Genomic DNA, 15,888 nt, shown 5'->3' with positions numbered 1-15,888 from the left:
AACGGCTCGGAACTTGCATCTGGCGCGTGCGATGTCGCGTCATTGCATGTGTCATCGATTGCCATCTGTGTATGTGCCAATCGACGATTGCATCACGATCCCAGCTGCATCTATAGAGCTGCGCGTCTGTGTGAGTAAGATACATATAGCCTACGTTCATCTGTTTTTGGCGGCAGCTGTGTGACTAATAGAATCAAATGTGCACCAAATGTGGGTCAGGCATGAATTTGCGTTTGCTTAGCGACGACGATGGTGGCGGCGGCGGCTTCTATTTTTGGCCAGTCGGCAGATACAAATTATAATATTTTTTTTGTCGGTCATAAAAATCGGCGACAACATTGTGAATTAATCATATAACTCGAGTGTGCCGCTGTGCCAGGCGAAGGCGAAGGCGAAATAAACCACACAGTTGAAGTTTGGCCCCAAAATCAATTGACATGATTTCTATAATGGCAACAAGCAGTAACAACAACAACAGAAGCAACAACGACTGGCTGGTATTTGGGGCGTGGTACGAATACGCAAAACGAATGCATCGATCAAACAGCTGTTGGGTTGGCCGGGCAACAGTCGAGGACAACAGCCGCCACTAACCTAAGCCAAGTTGAAAGACGAAGCGTTGGCCAGAAATCAGTTCAGCCAAAGGCAGCAACGAGCTAGGACGACCACTGGACTGGCAATTGGAATAGAAACGGAGCAAGAGGAAGTGGAAGAGGAAGAGGAATAGGAAAAAGCAAATTCAAATATAAGTTCCGCTATTGACAATTAGAGACGGACAGAGATCCTGGCAAGATGTGCGACTGCGGCTGTTACTCGTATTGCTTGCACGACACGACGTCCTGCTACAGCCATTACCATTCCCATTCGCATTCGCACCATTGCTGCGCTGGCTATAAGTATCTGAAGTGCCTGTGTCGCTATTACCGCCATGTGCACTGCACCTGCTCCTGTTGGCGCCGAAAATGTTACCTGCTCTAAAGCCCAATCGAGACACATTTGACATTGACAGCCTGACAGGATGGAGGATGCGAGCAGCGAATCCCAGCACCATTAAAAATCACAACTCAAACAATGCAAACAAAAAACAGAAACTAGCAAAAAGCAAATGATAAAGTCCTTTAAGTAGTTGCATAACACTTGGCTGCATCGTTGGAGGAGCTGCCAGCGTCTCTAATGGATGATTGGGGGTGCGATTGCGACGATAGCAACTAGCGTGCATACAGGTCGTATGTGCAACGTTTTCAGTTGACTGGGTGAGTGCGAGTGTGACTGCGAGTGAGAGAGACAGAGACAGAGACAGAGACAGAGAGCGAGGGAGCGAAAGAGATGGAGCGAGCGATGTGGCCAACTTGTTATGGATCAACTATACTTGGTGCAGAGTATCTCGCGCAAACGAATTCCATTTAACTAACTCACCATGTATAATCCAACATACTAACTAGTTAATATATAAAGCAAATGTCACACACACAAACACCTTTACACACACACTTACACCAATAAGTTTAGTGCATAAGTTTATCTTCCAAGCACAAGATAGATATTTGTTATCGATAAATGTTAGTTGTAGTTATCGATTCTACTGATCATCATGTTGATGATAATTTGCCATATTTGTAACGATTCAAACAACAAATCAATAAAGTTTTATTCCAACACCAACACAAAGAAATAAGAGCTTAACATGTAATGCAATCTCTTCTAGGGGAACATCCTTGAAAAAGGAGAAAGTCTAACGGCGTAAATAATAGTTAGCTAAATAATGAAGTTAATGCATTACTTAGTTTGGAATAGGCCACAAATGACCTGGCAAGCAACTGGTATAGACTAATCGATTACTAAGACTAAATAGGTCAAAGAAAGAAGAGACTCAGACAGACATAGCTGTTATAGAGATTTGAAGAAAATAATAATAAATAATAAGTCATAGATCAAAGCTTTAGGAAGCAGGGAAAGAATATCTAAGGATTTTCACATGGAATTGGCCTTAATTGGCCAAAATGCCGTAGCTGGCAGCCAGCCTTCTATAGACTTAAGCTTAAGAATTGGTCAATAAATCCGTCAGTATTATGAGCTAAATTTAAACATAATTTATACGTTCTTCGCTCTATAAAAATACTTTTAATTATTCATAAATTATGAATTCAAAACTTGCAAAATGTGTAAATGAACTGCTCAGAGACTCATCAAACAGAATGCGTCAGCTAGGCATAAACATAATTACAGTTCGCTGAGCTCCTTTTAGGCAGCTTCAACACATCTTATAGCCCATATACTTAGCCAGTTTATTAGGGTTAGAATTGAAAGGGCTTTAAAGGCTGGCTGGCTGTGGCTGTGGCTGTGGCTGTGGCTGGTTGGCTGTGGCTGGCGCTGCGGCTGTGGTTATAGCAGATGCCATATGATAAATTCTTATGACTAAGCAAATTACTGCTGTTCAAATAGACACTTAATTTAGAAGGACTAACGTATGTAATGAGCCTGTCCATAAGCATAATTCGTAATCATTGGATTCTTGGCTGACTTCAAGGACGTCAACAACAACAACAACGAGCACGACGACGACTTCTTGTCAGCTTTGCCCAATTGGCCGTATGCAAATGGCAGGCAAAGCCGCCGCACTCGAAAATGCTTTGGCTGCCAAAAAAAGAAAAGAAACGAAAAAAAACGAAAAGCTCCTTCAGCAACAGCTGCCAAAATTCCACTTTGTGGGTGGCCAGAGCCAGGGCCAGGGTGGGTGTATTTGAAATTGTCCAAAAATGAAAATGTTGTCATTTTGTGCATTGAATTACGTTTATTTGATGGCTGGCTGGCTGGCTGGCAGGATGGCTGGCGGGCGGGTGAGCTAGGCGACTCGCTGATTATCCGGCGTAACGACTGCGATTGCCTCAAGGGAGAGGGCAGCAATGCCTGCCCGTGACGCCCCCCATTATAGGTGTTCCGGCCGACAAACAAGGTGATTATGACGCGACCTGGCCCCTCGGACGCGTTAATGGACTTAAAATATGCTCCGCTCCATAGCAAAGGAAAAAAGCAGCAGGAATTCGAAAAAGAAATGTTATTTAAATTTTCCTTTATGTGAGTACCGAGGCGTCGAAGGACGTGCGCGCAGCTAGGACTCATGAATAGCTGATGGGGCAGCTAACGTTGTGGCAGCTACAAATCAGCTTCAATATTGGTTTTTGATTATCGGACGAGTGGGCGTCTGGGCGTGTCAGGCATGTACTGCATATTATCTTGTGACATTTTAATTAACATTTTTTTGCGCAGATTAAAATAAATTAATTCTGTGCAGTCTACATGCCTTCCGGTCTGCCCTTGACAGCACTCACGCCCCCGCCTCGACCCTTATCTATGGGTAGCGCCTACAAATTTGTGCAGCTGACTAAATTTATATTGCGCATGCAAATCGTTTGCATAGCTGAAGCGGAAGCAACTGTTGCCGCTGCAGTTGCAACATTGTTGCGGCTGCGGCTGCGGCTGTGGCTGTGGCTGCTGCATAATTGTCTTCTGGCAATCCACAGCAACAAAAGACATAAAAAACTGCTGCACAAATTGTGAATTGTTTGGCTTTTATTTATTTATATTTTTTTCGTGCTAGCAGTGAATGGGAGGCGTGTCTTATGGCGACTGCCTGTGTGGTCCGTGGACCAGTTTATCGATAAAAACGAAACACGTAAAACGAACAACTAAAAGCGAAAAACGTGGAAAATCAACAAAATTTTTGGTAAAAGTTTGAATGTTTTATATGACAGGAGAAAGAGAAAGAGCAAGAGCTAGAGCTAGAGCTAGAGAGGCTGAGCCAGAGCAGCGCAGCTGCTATAAATCAAACTTTATGAAATATATAGAAAACGAGTAAGAGTGGCCAGTCGGGAGTGCTAGACTTGGAGATACCCTGAACAGTGCGCTGAGCTACAGTTGCATTGATTCAATGCCCTGGGGGAAATCTGGCGCTTGCTCAAGGCAGAACTTTATTTAGTTCGAAGTCTCTAAATGGGGAAGGCTTGGTCTGGCTAGGTTATTCTAGATCAGCACTTCAGATATCGAAGCAATAGGATAAAGCTGTACTTTGTAGGGCTTACTAGCTTTTGGAGGGCTACTCGATAGCTGACGCAGCTCGTCAACCACTCCCCTTGCTCTGTGTTACATACATTTGCACTAAGCCCATATAGCCCGAATTCCCAGTAAAAATACCAGCCACAAATACTCTGCGCGAGTTCAAAGTTGAGCAGAGTTCGCCATATATAATTTCTAGTCTGCCTATAGTACACATCGTTTCTGAACTTCGCTAAAATAATTTAACAGTTGCTCAATCCGAGTGGTGAGCCAAGAGTTATTTATGAAATACTTCTGCGAGCTCTCAATTAGCATTATTTCAAAGCCTTAAGTGCTCGTCCCTTTGGCAATTATCATAAACAACATTCGCTTGAGAGAAATTTAAAAAAATGGGAGAAAACATAAAGCAAAAGTAAGTAAAGCCTTTCAAAAGGAAGCCGAATCCAGTGAAGCTCAACACAAATCAAATTAGCAGAGAAGAAGAAGAACTTGAACTCTTGACTGTCTACTGTCTCCCTCTATCTGTGTGTCTGACAGTTCGTCCGATGTTTGCGTCAGTTAGTTCACACTGTTTGGCTGATCTATTAACAGCCGCTTGGCATGCACAGAAAACAGATAACAGGCCGTCGCCCCTCCGGCGGGATCCCTGCTTTGGTCGGCGTTCATTATGTCTGCCCCATGCAACAATGTTGCAGTTGAGAAATGCTCGAGAGGCGGAGGAACAAACAACTTAAACGCTTAACTTGAAGTTGAAGTTTTTATTTATTTTAAGTCTGTGGCTCCCCGCTTCCTGCCACCAGGGACGAGAAACGCAAAATGCGAGAGACGAGCCCGAAGACTTAATGATGCTCTTAACGACCTTCTCACTCGCACTCGCAACTCGCAACTCGCTGTGCAAATACATGTTGCACGTCTATTTGCAACAGTTGGCAGTTCCTCAAGCCCCGCAACGAGTCGTCAGCAGCCGCAAATTACAAACGGAAAGTAGCTGAATAATCGCCGAGCCATTAGCCAAGAAATTGCAGTCAGGCAAGGACTATTGTGTTGCATTCCAGCTATATATCTACTACTCTCTCTCTCTCTCTCTCTCTCTCTCTCTCTGTCTCTCTTTTAGACTCTCTTTATCTAAAAGAGACATATCAAAAGAAAGTGACTGATATGAGCGAGACAAAGGGAAAGAGAAAGATAGAGCAAAGTAAAGTTAAAGAGAGATAGAAGAAAGGTAGAGAAAGAGAATAACCGAGGAAGCGAGAGGGATAAAGCAGAAGACAAAAAGAAGAAGAGAGTGGGGGAAAGATAAAAAAGGAGAACAAAAATTGAGAGAGAAAGCAGAAGAGTGAAAGAGCGCGACAGAGAAAGAGAGAACGAACCTCTAGGCGAGGAGCTCTCGATCTGACCGTCTTTCTCTAAAGAGTTAAAAGCCTAACCCGCAGAGAAAGAAATGAAAATTACGCATTCCGCTCAACCTCAAGAGAAAGTCTAAAGTACATACTAAAGATAGAGAGAGAGAGAGAGAGAGAGAGAGAGAGAGGAGAAAGAGGAATAGGTCTTACTGCTTGAAAATAAAAAATGTTTGTGTCCTATTTATAGTGTAAAATGTAAAAAAGTGTTAAAAAAGAGAATTTAACAAGCATTAGCTAACAATCCAGATTTATTTTAGCACTCGGCAATACCCAGCGCCCATGGGCAGTCATGGCCCCCACTTCCAACTGCACCCACTTCCTGCCCTCATTCTCTGCTACAATGTGTGTCTGCTGCTCATCTTTCAACTTTAAGCGCAACTTAGTCTGCGCTTTATATACAAGTACAGATATGTATATATAAATATATTTGTGTTTTAGCTGTGCGCGCACTTGAAAAGTGAAATATTTTTGCATAGCCACAGCAGCAACAACACCAACAGCAACAGTTCCTGTTGTGGCAAATATTGCCAGCTCACGCTCTCATTGCAAAATCCCCACTCTTACTCGCTCTCTCTCTCTCTCTCTTGCTGTGGCATTCACGATCTTCTTTCACTTTCTGCATGCCGCCGTCGCACTTGTTGTTGTTGCTGCTGCTGCTGTTGCTGTTGCAATTGTCATTGTTGTTGTTAATGTGTCTGTGGCGCGGCCTCGACAAGTCTCGTCTGGGCGCGTTATTAATGCAATTCATCCGTTTCCACTGCTGCAGCGGTGTCTGCAACAATGTTGCAAATGTTGTGTACACAACGGCCAAACAACACACTTTGCCAGACACGATTGTTGTTGTCATTGTTGTTGCTGTTGTTGCTGGCCTGTCAACATTTTTTGCCACTTTGTTATTTTTAGCGCTTTTCAGTCACTTGGTCGCCTCCTGCTCTCTCTCCCGCTCAACTCGCCCTCGCCCTCGTCCGACAGCAGCTCATTTTCCACGTGTTGCCCCTTTAAACGTTGTCTGTCGTTGCTTTTTACTTAGTTATTGTTTGTTTCGCTGCTTGTAGTACGGCAACAACTTTGGATTTCAATTGTTTTTGACGCGCGTTGACTCCTTTTTGCAATAAATAAGCAACAAATTATTCGTACTCCGCGTGAAACGCGCTCTCAATATACAAAACAAAAAACAATTTCCATTTATTGTTTTCTCGAAATTTGTTGTTACACTCGTTCGCAAGCCTAAAAAGAGTATATTGGTTTCGGCTGTCAAATCAAATCAAGGCAAAGTATTTCGCATTCACTCAATGACTTTTGGGGCTGTGATGCTCAGTGGAGCACGTCCAGTGATAAGGGCGAGTATTTTGCTGTCGGCTATGCCCGATTGTACCGTTGTTTATTTATGTTTTTGCTGTTGTAGCTTTTAAATTTTGGCAATGGCAACGGCAACGGCAACGGCTAAATGAGTCAAAGAAAAAACGCAGAAAATTGCGAATTTGACCTTCTGACCGCCCACGTAGATGCTAATAATGCTAATGATGCTAATGATAATGATGATGATGATGATGATGATGATGATGATGATGATGACATTTGGTGACTGTCACGAATAGATGTTGTCAATTGGCTAACAATTTGTCAGCTGTTATTGTTGTCATTGCCCTTGTTATTGTTGTTGTTTTGTTGTTCGTTGTACGTTGCGTACAGCGAAAGCGGGCAAAATCAACAATAATAACAACAAATGTGCAGATAAAAACAGAGACTGCGAAAAACCACACACAGATTCACACACACAGACACAGACACACAGACAGACACACACACTTCAAACTGAACATGAAACTCAAGTGAAAACAGCAACAGCAACGTTCACGGTGAGCGTCAACTAACTGTGAACTAAATGCCACAAAAAACTGACAGCTACAACAACGACGACAACAACAACGTTGTTATGTGTGTCAAAGTAAAACGCAATTTATGGAATTTATTACGTGAGCCATTCGCAAATTTTTTAAACTTTTTTTTGTTGCGCCAGCCAAATGAACGGCAGCTAGGGGGCGTGGCCGCCAAGCAGAAAAAAATTAAAAAATTAAAAAAAAAATAAATAAATACATAAATAGTAAAAAAAACTACGAAAAGCTTCAGCAACAACAGAAGTAGACAAAATTAATGAAACGTTTTAGGAAATTTCATTTTTTATGCAAGCCAAAAAGAAAAAAAAAACCAAAACGAAATAGTAAAAAATGAAACAAAGAAAACTTTATAAATAACCAGAGAGCATTAAAAACAAAACCAAGATAAAAACGACATGGGTGAAAATTTTTGCAATCACGAAATGTGGAATTATGGGAAAGCCCCCTCTCTACCCCTCTACCCTCTCTAGCCAAGCGCGGCAGGAATGTAGAGAAACGCAGCTTAAGAAACAGCAGCAACAACAGCAACAACAACAACAACAGCAACATTAGCAACAACTGTGAAAGTTAAGCATGGAGAAAAGAGCTTCAAAACTTTAAAACTGAAAGCAATTATTAACACGGTTTTGGGGCTCATTTCGTTACAAATATGAAACCAGTAAGAATGTCGGGCACCACCGACTGCATGGCAAATCTTGAGGTCGATGTAATGTTAACCCATTATTAATAATTGAGCAAAAAGGGTCACATAAACTGACTATTTTTAGCTCTGACTGAACTATTCTTAGCAACGTTTATCAGGGGCTTAGTTGTAGTAAGCTTAGAGGTATGTAGCAAAGGCGGTTATAGGATTGTTCAAATTGTATAGGGGTAGATAGCCTGATCGAGGAATCAATAATAATGTGAAGTTATTTTTCTATATTCTAATATATCATCTAAAATAGCTTGTATCTTCTATCTACCATATTCAATCTTTCGTCTTCTACATCGGAATTTTGGATGCCGTCTTGGAAAGTTATTGATTTGCTGCATCGATTTGTATTTGCTGCTCAGGTAATATTTGCCGGATATTCGTCTCAAATATAGTCATAAGAAGTGCGACTATTAATAGACCCTCAAAGTTCTCTCGCTTCAATGGCTTATCACAAATGTTTTTCCGATTTATCAGACACATTTTATACATATCCTTATTAACAGAGCTATAGAGCAAGGCAATAGAAATTTAGTCGTTAAAGCTGTCACTTACGATGAAAGTTCTTCTTGATTTGCTAAATGTCTGGCATGAGTTGTCTGTAAGTTTTCGTTCTACAAGAAATAGTATTTAATGATTTAACATATTGGCAAAATCTTTAGTAGTGGCATGTATGATAAGCCATACATTTCTTTCGAGCCCAATCAAACACGATGAATTATAAGTCAGTTGGATTTTTAATTAGATTTAATTTAACAGAAAATTTCAAAATTTCAGAATTTCAAAATTTTTGTGTCCGAATTTTCCGTCAGCAATGTTGATGCCTCTGTCAGCGATACTAACGATTCATACCATCTTATTGTGCCAATTAACATTGGCAGATATCGGTAAGCCATAGCAATAACAGTAGTATGCTTACGAGTAACAGCGATGGTCGGAAGTGGCCGACTAAAACCTACCGTGAACCCCTCCGATCGGCGCTTGCAAACATATTATATGACTTGTGACATCAAGCACTTCCAGTTACACTTCTACTCGCACATATATGTATATTTATGTGTGTGTAGATAAGTAAAAATGTAACACCAAAAACTTTAAATAATTTTTGATCAAATAATTACAACTCCGCCTTGAATCAAACCGGAGTATGGCCTCTACCTTCCCACCTTCATTATTTCTCTGAGGCTCGGAGATTCTATTCTATCAGCTGTCAATATATTTACAAATAGTTCATACATATGGTTTACGTATACATCTTTGATTATTCTTTCAAACTGTAGGTAATGAAACCAGAATTATAAACGGGTTTGATTGCGACATTGAAGAGGTTCCATATCAGGTCTCTCTGCGTCGACTCCGTCAAGAGCGCTACCGACGGGGCAGTGGCCATTTCTGTGGTGGGAGTATTCTTAGCCGTCGAGTGATTGTGACAGCAGCCCATTGCTTAAAGAATGTATATTTGAGTGAATCTTTAGCTGTTCTAATATTATTATCTGCAGGGGGGAAAGGCCAAGAGGGGTAGTAGTTGTAATAGGGAACCGGTACCTTAACGAAAGAAGTTCAACCATGAAGGAGCTCCGAGTCTCGAAATGGCGTAGCCATTACAACTATCGTCGAGTTAAAAACGATATTGCATTGATACTGACTGCTGGCGAAATGCATCCTGTTCATGGAGCTGTTGCATATCTCCCCATAAACAGGGGGTGGGAACGCCCAGGTACCACCTGTCTAGTGTCCGGCTGGGGTCAAACTGATAAGGTAAACGAATTAATTATTTAATCCAATTTATTGGAAATTCTACATTATTAAAATTTCTGCTACTTGTGTATCGATAACAAGATTAATCGATTATTCCTTACTTAAGGTCACTTCACGTCCATCGATTAAATTGCGGGCGGCATTTGTACCGATTATCAGAGCCGATACTTGCTACATGCTCTATAATATTCCTGGCACCGTGTGCGCCGGATATACAACAACGACCGGGCCCAGCTTTGGTGATTCAGGTGGGCCCCTTAGATGTGGCAACAAACTGACAGGTATCGTCTCCGTGGGAAGAGCTGCGGGAGGTCCAAGCGCGTATTCAAGTATGCGGTATCATGCGAATTGGATAAACAAACAGAGTAATTCCTTGTACAATGGAATATTGTCGCTTCGATCGTTTTGCATCCAGAGAGAAGTTATCTTGGCTTTCATCATCTATGTGACCTCTAGCTACTAGTTGGCTAACGCTTAAGACGTGAAAGTGTCTTATTCGTATTTATGATTTTTATTCACTCGGTAAGTGTCTGCTTTTAAGATATTTTCATGCCGTGAACACATTAAAAATGGGAAATCAAATATACTAGTTTTGCTAAAATGTATTTAACATGCGGATGGAGGCGTAATAGACCCCATAAGGTAAATATCTTATTTATTAGGACGACAAACCGGACCAGACCGTCCGTCCGTCCGCCTGTGAGTCCGTCCGTCCGACAAGCTTTCGTTTACATTTACATTTTTTCGAACTCAACGCAAATCAATAGTTAGCTTTTTCAAAAATTTCAAAATTTCAGAATTTCAAAATTTTTGTGCCCGAATTTTCCGTCAGCAATGTTGATGCTCCTGTCAGCGATACTAATAATTCATATTATCTTATTGTTCCCATTAACATTGGCATATATCGGTAAGCCATAGCAATAGCAGTAGTATGTTTACGAGTATAGCAGCGATGGTCGGAAGTGGCCGACTAAGACCTACCGTGAACCCCTCAAGCACTTCCAGTTACACTTCTACTCGTATATATACATGTATTTATGTGTGTAGATAAGTAAAAATGTAACACCAATAACTTTGAATCAAACCGGAGTATAGCCTCTACCTTCTCACCTTCATTATTTCTCTGAGGCTCGGAGATTCTATTCTATCAGCTGTCAATATATTTATAAATAGTTCATACATATGGTTTACGTACTCCTCTTTGATTATTCTTTCCAACTGTAGGTAATGAAACCAGAATTATAAACGGGTTTGATTGCGACCTTGAGCAGGTTCCATATCAGGCCTCTCTGCGTCGACTCAGTCATGATCGCAAGAGATTGGGCAGTGGCCATTACTGTGGTGGGAGTATTCTTAGCCGTCGAGTGATTGTCACAGCAGCCCATTGCATAAAGAAGGTATATTTGAGTTAATTTTTAGCTGTTCTAATATTATTTTCTGCAGGGGGGAAAATCCTAAAACGACATTGGTTGTAATAGGGAACAAGTACCTTAACCTCAGAAGTCGAACAATGAAGGTGTTCAAAATCTCACAATGGCTCAGCCATAAGGAGTATCATCGATATAGAAACGATATTGGATTGATCTTCACTGCTGGCGATATGGAACCCGAATATGGAGCTGTTGCATTTCTGCCTCTCAACACGGAGCAGTTACACGAGGGTACCCGCTGTCTACTGTCCGGCTGGGGTCGATCTGATCACGTAAGTAAATTAATTATTTTATCCAATTTAGTGGAACTTCTATAATAGTATAATTTTTGCTACTTGTGTATCGATAACAAGATTAATTGATTGCCATTCCTCACTTAAGTTTATTGCAAGTTCTACGAATTCTCTGCAAGGATTAATCGTACCGATTATCAATGCCGAGACTTGTGACAAGCTTTTTCATATACCTGGTACCATTTGCGCCGGATTTGATACGACGACTGGGCCCAGCTTTGGTGATTCAGGTGGACCCTTGAGATGCGATGATAAACTGGCGGCTGTCGTCTCCGTGGGAAGAGTTAGTGGTGGTCCAAGCGCGTATTCAAGTATGCAGTATCATGCGAATTGGATAAACGAACAGAGTAATTCCTTGTACAATGGAATATTGTCGCTTCGATCGTTTTGCATCCAGAGAGAAGTTGTGTTGGCTTTCATCATCTATGTGGCTTTTATCTAAGTCGGCTAACACTTAAGACGTGAAAGTGTCTTTTTCTTATTTATGTGTTTGAGTCAATCGGTAAGTGTCTCGGCTTTTAAGATATTTTCATACCGTGAACACATTAAAAATGGGAAATCAAATATACTAGTTTTGCTAAAATGTATTTAACATGCGGATGGATGCGTAATAGACCCCATAAGGTAAATATCTTATTTATTACGACAAACCCGACAAGACAGACCGCCCGCCCGCATGCCTGTTTGTCCGTCCGTCCGTCTGTTCATCCGTCCATCGGCCTGTCCGACAAGCTTTCATTTACATTTACATTTTTTCGAACTCAACACAAATCAATAGTTAGCTTTTTAATGTGATTCAATTTTTTAGCAGTAATTTCAAAATTTCAATTTCAGAATTTTTATGTGCGAATTTTCCGTCAGCAATGTTGATGCTCCTGTCAGCGATACTAACGATTCATACCATCTTATTGTGCCCATTAACATTGGCATATATCGGTAAGCCATAGCAATAGCAGTAGTATGTTTACGAGTATAGCAGCGATGGTCGGAAGTGGCCGACTAAAACCTACCGTGAACCCCTCCGATCGGCGCTTGCAAACATATTATATTGTGACAACAAGCACTTCCAGTTACACTTCTACTCGCACATATATGTATATTTATGTATGTGTAGATAAGTAAAAATGTAACACCAAAAACTTTAAATAATTTTTGATCAAATAATTACAACTCCGCCTTGAATGAAGCCGGAGTATGGCCTCCACCATCTTCCCACCTTCATTATTTCTCTGAGGCTCGGAGATTCTATTCTATCAGCTGTCAATATATTTATAAATAGTTCATACATATGGTTTACGTACTCCTCTTTGATTATTCTTTCAAACTGTAGGTAATGAAACCAAAATTGTAAACGGGTTGATTGCGACCTTGAAGAGGTTCCATATCAGGTCTCTCTGCGTCGACTTCATCAAGAGCTGGAGCAATTGGGCAGTGGCCATTTTTGTGGTGGGAATATTCTTAGCCGTCGAGTGATTGTCACAGCAGGCCATTGCATAAAGAAGGTATATTTGAGGGGGAAGAGATAACAAATACATTGGTTGTAATAGGGAACAAGTACCTTAACAAAAGAAGTCCAACAATGATTATGTTCAAAGTCTTAAAATGGCGCACCCATAAAGACTCTGATGAATTTACTAACGATATTGCATTGATCTTCCCTGCTGGCTATATGGAACCCGAATATGGAGGTATTGCATTTCTGCCTCTCAACAAGGAACAGTTACATGAGGGTACCCTGTGTCTAGTGTGCGGCTGGGGTCATTCTCATCACGTAAGTAAATTAATTATTTTATCCAATTTAGTGGAACTTCTATAATAGTATAATTTTTGCTACTTGTGTATCGATAACAAGATTAATTGATTGCCATTCTATACTTAAGTCTGCTTCACGTGATACGAATTCCCTGCAAGGATTATACGTACCGATTATCAATGCCGAGACTTGTGACAAGCTTTTTCATATACCTGGTACCATTTGCGCCGGACTTGAAACGATGGCTGGGCCCAGCATTGGTGATTCAGGTGGACCCTTGAGATGCGATAATAAACTGGCGGGTGTCGTCTCCTTGTGATCAACTACGGGTGGTCCAAGCGTGTATTCAAGTATACAGTTTCATGCGGATTGGATGAACAGGAAGAGTTTTTCTTCGTACAATGGGATATTGTCGCTTCGATCGTTTAGCATCCAGATAGAAGTTGTCTTGGCTTTCATCATCTATGTGGCTTTTAGCTACTAGTTGGCTGACGCTTAAGACGTGAAAGTGTTTTATTTGTATTTATGATTTTGATTCAATCGGTAAGTTTTCACAGCTTAGCTTAATAAGTAAAGATATAGTGGGTAAGTTACCTAGAGTTCTCACAATTCTAGGCCCCTATCATATGGAATACCAGAATTTTCTGCTAGAAAAAGAGAAGTTTTCCATTTATTTAATCCCGACTTAAAATTATTTATAATTATTTTTATATTATCTTATTCAGGTTCTATGTAACACGATGCCAGGAAAAGTTGAAGTTTAGGTATGTAAAAAAGCAGATTAAAATGACTAATTGCAAAAGTTAATATACATTTTCGCATAATTAGAATCGATTTCTTAAGATACTCTGAGTAATATTAGAATAAAAATTAAATAGATCAAGCTACACCCAGTGGTAAGCCCTTTGATAAGTTGAAAAAGCTTTCCAAAAACCGTGTTTTTTTTAAGCAAACTAAATAGTTTGTTATGCGGGCGCAGTGGGCGTGGCTAGCGTATTAATAATCCTCAGGCTAATTCGAAAGGTGTCCTAAGTTTTTCTTACACCCAATGCATTGTTAATGATCCATTGTTGTCTTTGGGTCTCTTTGATTATATATATTCATTTTTAGTCTTAGATTTTTTTCTGCACTTTTGCTTCGTTGCAAATCGTTCATGCAACCTGGCAACATGCAGCAACAACTCTTGTTTCCATTTCACTCGCTCTGCCTCTCTCTAATTTCTGTCTCTTTCGCACCCTCCTTGTAGACCGCAACAATTTCACATTAGCAAAATTGACTTTGGTAACGCAAAATTTTTTGTTGTTAGCATTAAAGACCAAAATGAAAACGCAACTTACACACACACACACATGCACATTCATTGAGCCGCTGCTGCCGTTGATGGCGTCTGAGTCGTTGTTGCGTTTTGTTTACAAAAGAACAGCAACAGCAACAATAACAAGGCAACGCTTTTTCCAGGTCAAATTTGTTTACATTCCGCTTGGAAACTGGGTCATTGTGAGCGCGTGCAAGCGAGATGGCATAACAATGTTGTTATGCGATTGTTCGCCGCTGGGACACAGCTTGAAATCGCCAGCAACTCGATGGCAACGTGGGGCATGCCCCACCACCGGCGATAACAACAACAAGCCCAAAGATAATAACAAAAATCAAAACAAAACACAGCAAAAAAATTGCTTAACGTTAAAATGATCTTACTATTCCGAGGGAAATATTAAACAAATAAAGTCCACGAAAAAAAAACAAAAATAAATATTTATATTAATAATCAAAATAAATAATTAAAACTATTAAGCAGACAATTTTTTATTACTTCATTAAAAAATAAAAAGAAATAATAAATTTAATGAAATAATATAATATATAATATAATAATATATCTTACATATTTTTTTTAAATACATGCATCATAAAAAAAATGAATTTCTTTAATATATCAATTTTTTAATTGAATTATTACAAAAAATGTTAATTTTAAATAATAACTTAATAAATTAATCATTTAATTCAGTTCTATTGAATTTTACGTAATTTTATTTTATATTCGCAACATTTTATATATTTTTTTAAAATATATTTTTAATTTATTTTTAATTTTCATGTTTTCCATATTTTTTAGTTGATTGATTACCCCAGGCCCATTGAGAAAACTCTAAATGAAACGTAGAATAATTGAAAAAGCGGCGCTGCGCAGAGTTCAGGGTATGATCTAGTCGGACCCTTACGACTAGAGCACTCTTTCTTGCACATATTTTATATAGATATTTCTTTCAGATTTGTGTTTATGAATGATTGCTCTCTACATACTTACCAACTTTTTAGTTTCTCATAGTTAATATACCCTACTTAGTTAGAGCATTTCAAGCAGCGAGAGTGGGTCTCTGATCTCTGTTTTGTTTGTGTTTGTTTGGCTGTATTTGGGAATTTCCGCTGAGAACGTCGTCAGTTGCAGCAGTTGCTGCACAACAGCAACAACAATTACATACCTCTCCCAGCACACACTCACACACACGCGCACACCCCGGCTGTCTCGTGCCTAGCTGTGTATGCAATTTGAAAGCTATTTGTGTCAATGACAAATGATTCGAATTTATCGAAAAGTTGCAATT

At 40.1% G+C, this 15,888-nt stretch overlaps 3 protein-coding genes across 12 annotated transcripts; all 3 read left to right on the top strand.

Annotated features, from left to right (window-relative positions):
* Positions 1–623: 623 nt before the first annotated feature.
* Positions 624–1,658, top strand: LOC111595745. The gene has a single exon (XM_023309598.2). It carries the CDS (start codon positions 793–795, stop codon positions 976–978), a length of 186 nt encoding a protein of 61 aa, XP_023165366.1. The 5' UTR covers positions 624–792; the 3' UTR covers positions 979–1,658.
* A 7,109-nt stretch (positions 1,659–8,767) lies between these two features.
* LOC111595746 (hypodermin-B-like) lies at positions 8,768–13,043 on the top strand. Of its 8 annotated transcripts, XM_023309604.2 has the most exons (7): positions 10,536–10,710; positions 11,028–11,196; positions 11,247–11,505; positions 11,615–12,028; positions 12,099–12,150; positions 12,361–12,462; positions 12,857–13,043. In XM_023309604.2, exons 1-4 carry the CDS (start codon positions 10,638–10,640, stop codon positions 11,966–11,968), a joined length of 855 nt encoding a protein of 284 aa, XP_023165372.2. In that variant the 5' UTR covers positions 10,536–10,637; the 3' UTR covers positions 11,969–12,028; positions 12,099–12,150; positions 12,361–12,462; positions 12,857–13,043. The 8 variants fall into 8 exon arrangements, with proteins under 8 accessions (XP_023165369.2, XP_023165367.2, XP_023165370.2 ...); XM_023309601.2 differs by lacking the exons at positions 10,536–10,710; positions 11,028–11,196; positions 11,615–12,028; ... (1 more) ...; positions 12,361–12,462; positions 12,857–13,043 and adding exons at positions 8,768–8,932; positions 9,326–9,494; positions 9,545–9,803; positions 9,910–10,325; positions 10,394–10,445 and having other exon boundaries at positions 11,247–11,323; XM_023309599.2 differs by lacking the exons at positions 10,536–10,710; positions 11,247–11,505; positions 11,615–12,028; ... (1 more) ...; positions 12,361–12,462; positions 12,857–13,043 and adding exons at positions 8,768–8,932; positions 9,326–9,494; positions 9,545–9,803; positions 9,910–10,325; positions 10,394–10,445 and having other exon boundaries at positions 11,028–11,104.
* Positions 13,044–13,048: 5 nt separating this feature from the next.
* LOC111595747 (trypsin-1-like) lies at positions 13,049–15,010 on the top strand. Of its 3 annotated transcripts, none has more exons than XR_002751210.2 (4): positions 13,049–13,297; positions 13,407–13,822; positions 14,005–14,043; positions 14,738–15,010. XR_002751210.2 is itself a non-coding variant. In XM_023309607.2 (3 exons), the coding sequence occupies exons 1-2, from the start codon at positions 13,106–13,108 to the stop codon at positions 13,596–13,598; spliced, it is 384 nt and encodes a 127-aa protein (XP_023165375.2). In that variant the 5' UTR covers positions 13,049–13,105; the 3' UTR covers positions 13,599–13,822; positions 14,738–15,010. The 3 variants fall into 3 exon arrangements, 1 of the variants encoding a protein (XP_023165375.2); XR_002751211.2 differs by having other exon boundaries at positions 13,379–13,822; XM_023309607.2 differs by lacking the exon at positions 14,005–14,043.
* The last annotated feature ends 878 nt before the right edge of the window (positions 15,011–15,888 follow it).

Source organism: Drosophila hydei, unplaced genomic scaffold, assembly GCF_003285905.1.
Source record: "Drosophila hydei strain 15085-1641.00,03,60 unplaced genomic scaffold, DhydRS2 tig00000243-arrow-arrow-pilon, whole genome shotgun sequence".
In the NCBI taxonomy this organism is placed as follows: Eukaryota; Metazoa; Arthropoda; class Insecta; order Diptera; family Drosophilidae; genus Drosophila; species Drosophila hydei.
Note: the sequence above shows the minus strand (reverse complement) of the source record. Positions and strands in the feature narration are given on the sequence as shown.

Coding starts and splice junctions, on each gene's coding strand:
- LOC111595745 (XM_023309598.2), top strand. CDS start 793: ATGTGCGACTGCGGCTGTTACTCGTATTGCTTGCACGACACGACGTCC.
- LOC111595746 (XM_023309601.2), top strand. CDS start 8,860: ATGTTGATGCCTCTGTCAGCGATACTAACGATTCATACCATCTTATTG. Junction 9,495..9,544: donor ACAGCAGCCCATTGCTTAAA/GAATGTATATTT, acceptor TATTATCTGCAG/GGGGGAAAGGCCAAGAGGGG. Junction 9,804..9,909: donor GCTGGGGTCAAACTGATAAG/GTAAACGAATTA, acceptor TCCTTACTTAAG/GTCACTTCACGTCCATCGAT.
- LOC111595747 (XM_023309607.2), top strand. CDS start 13,106: ATGATTATGTTCAAAGTCTTAAAATGGCGCACCCATAAAGACTCTGAT. Junction 13,298..13,406: donor GCTGGGGTCATTCTCATCAC/GTAAGTAAATTA, acceptor TCTATACTTAAG/TCTGCTTCACGTGATACGAA.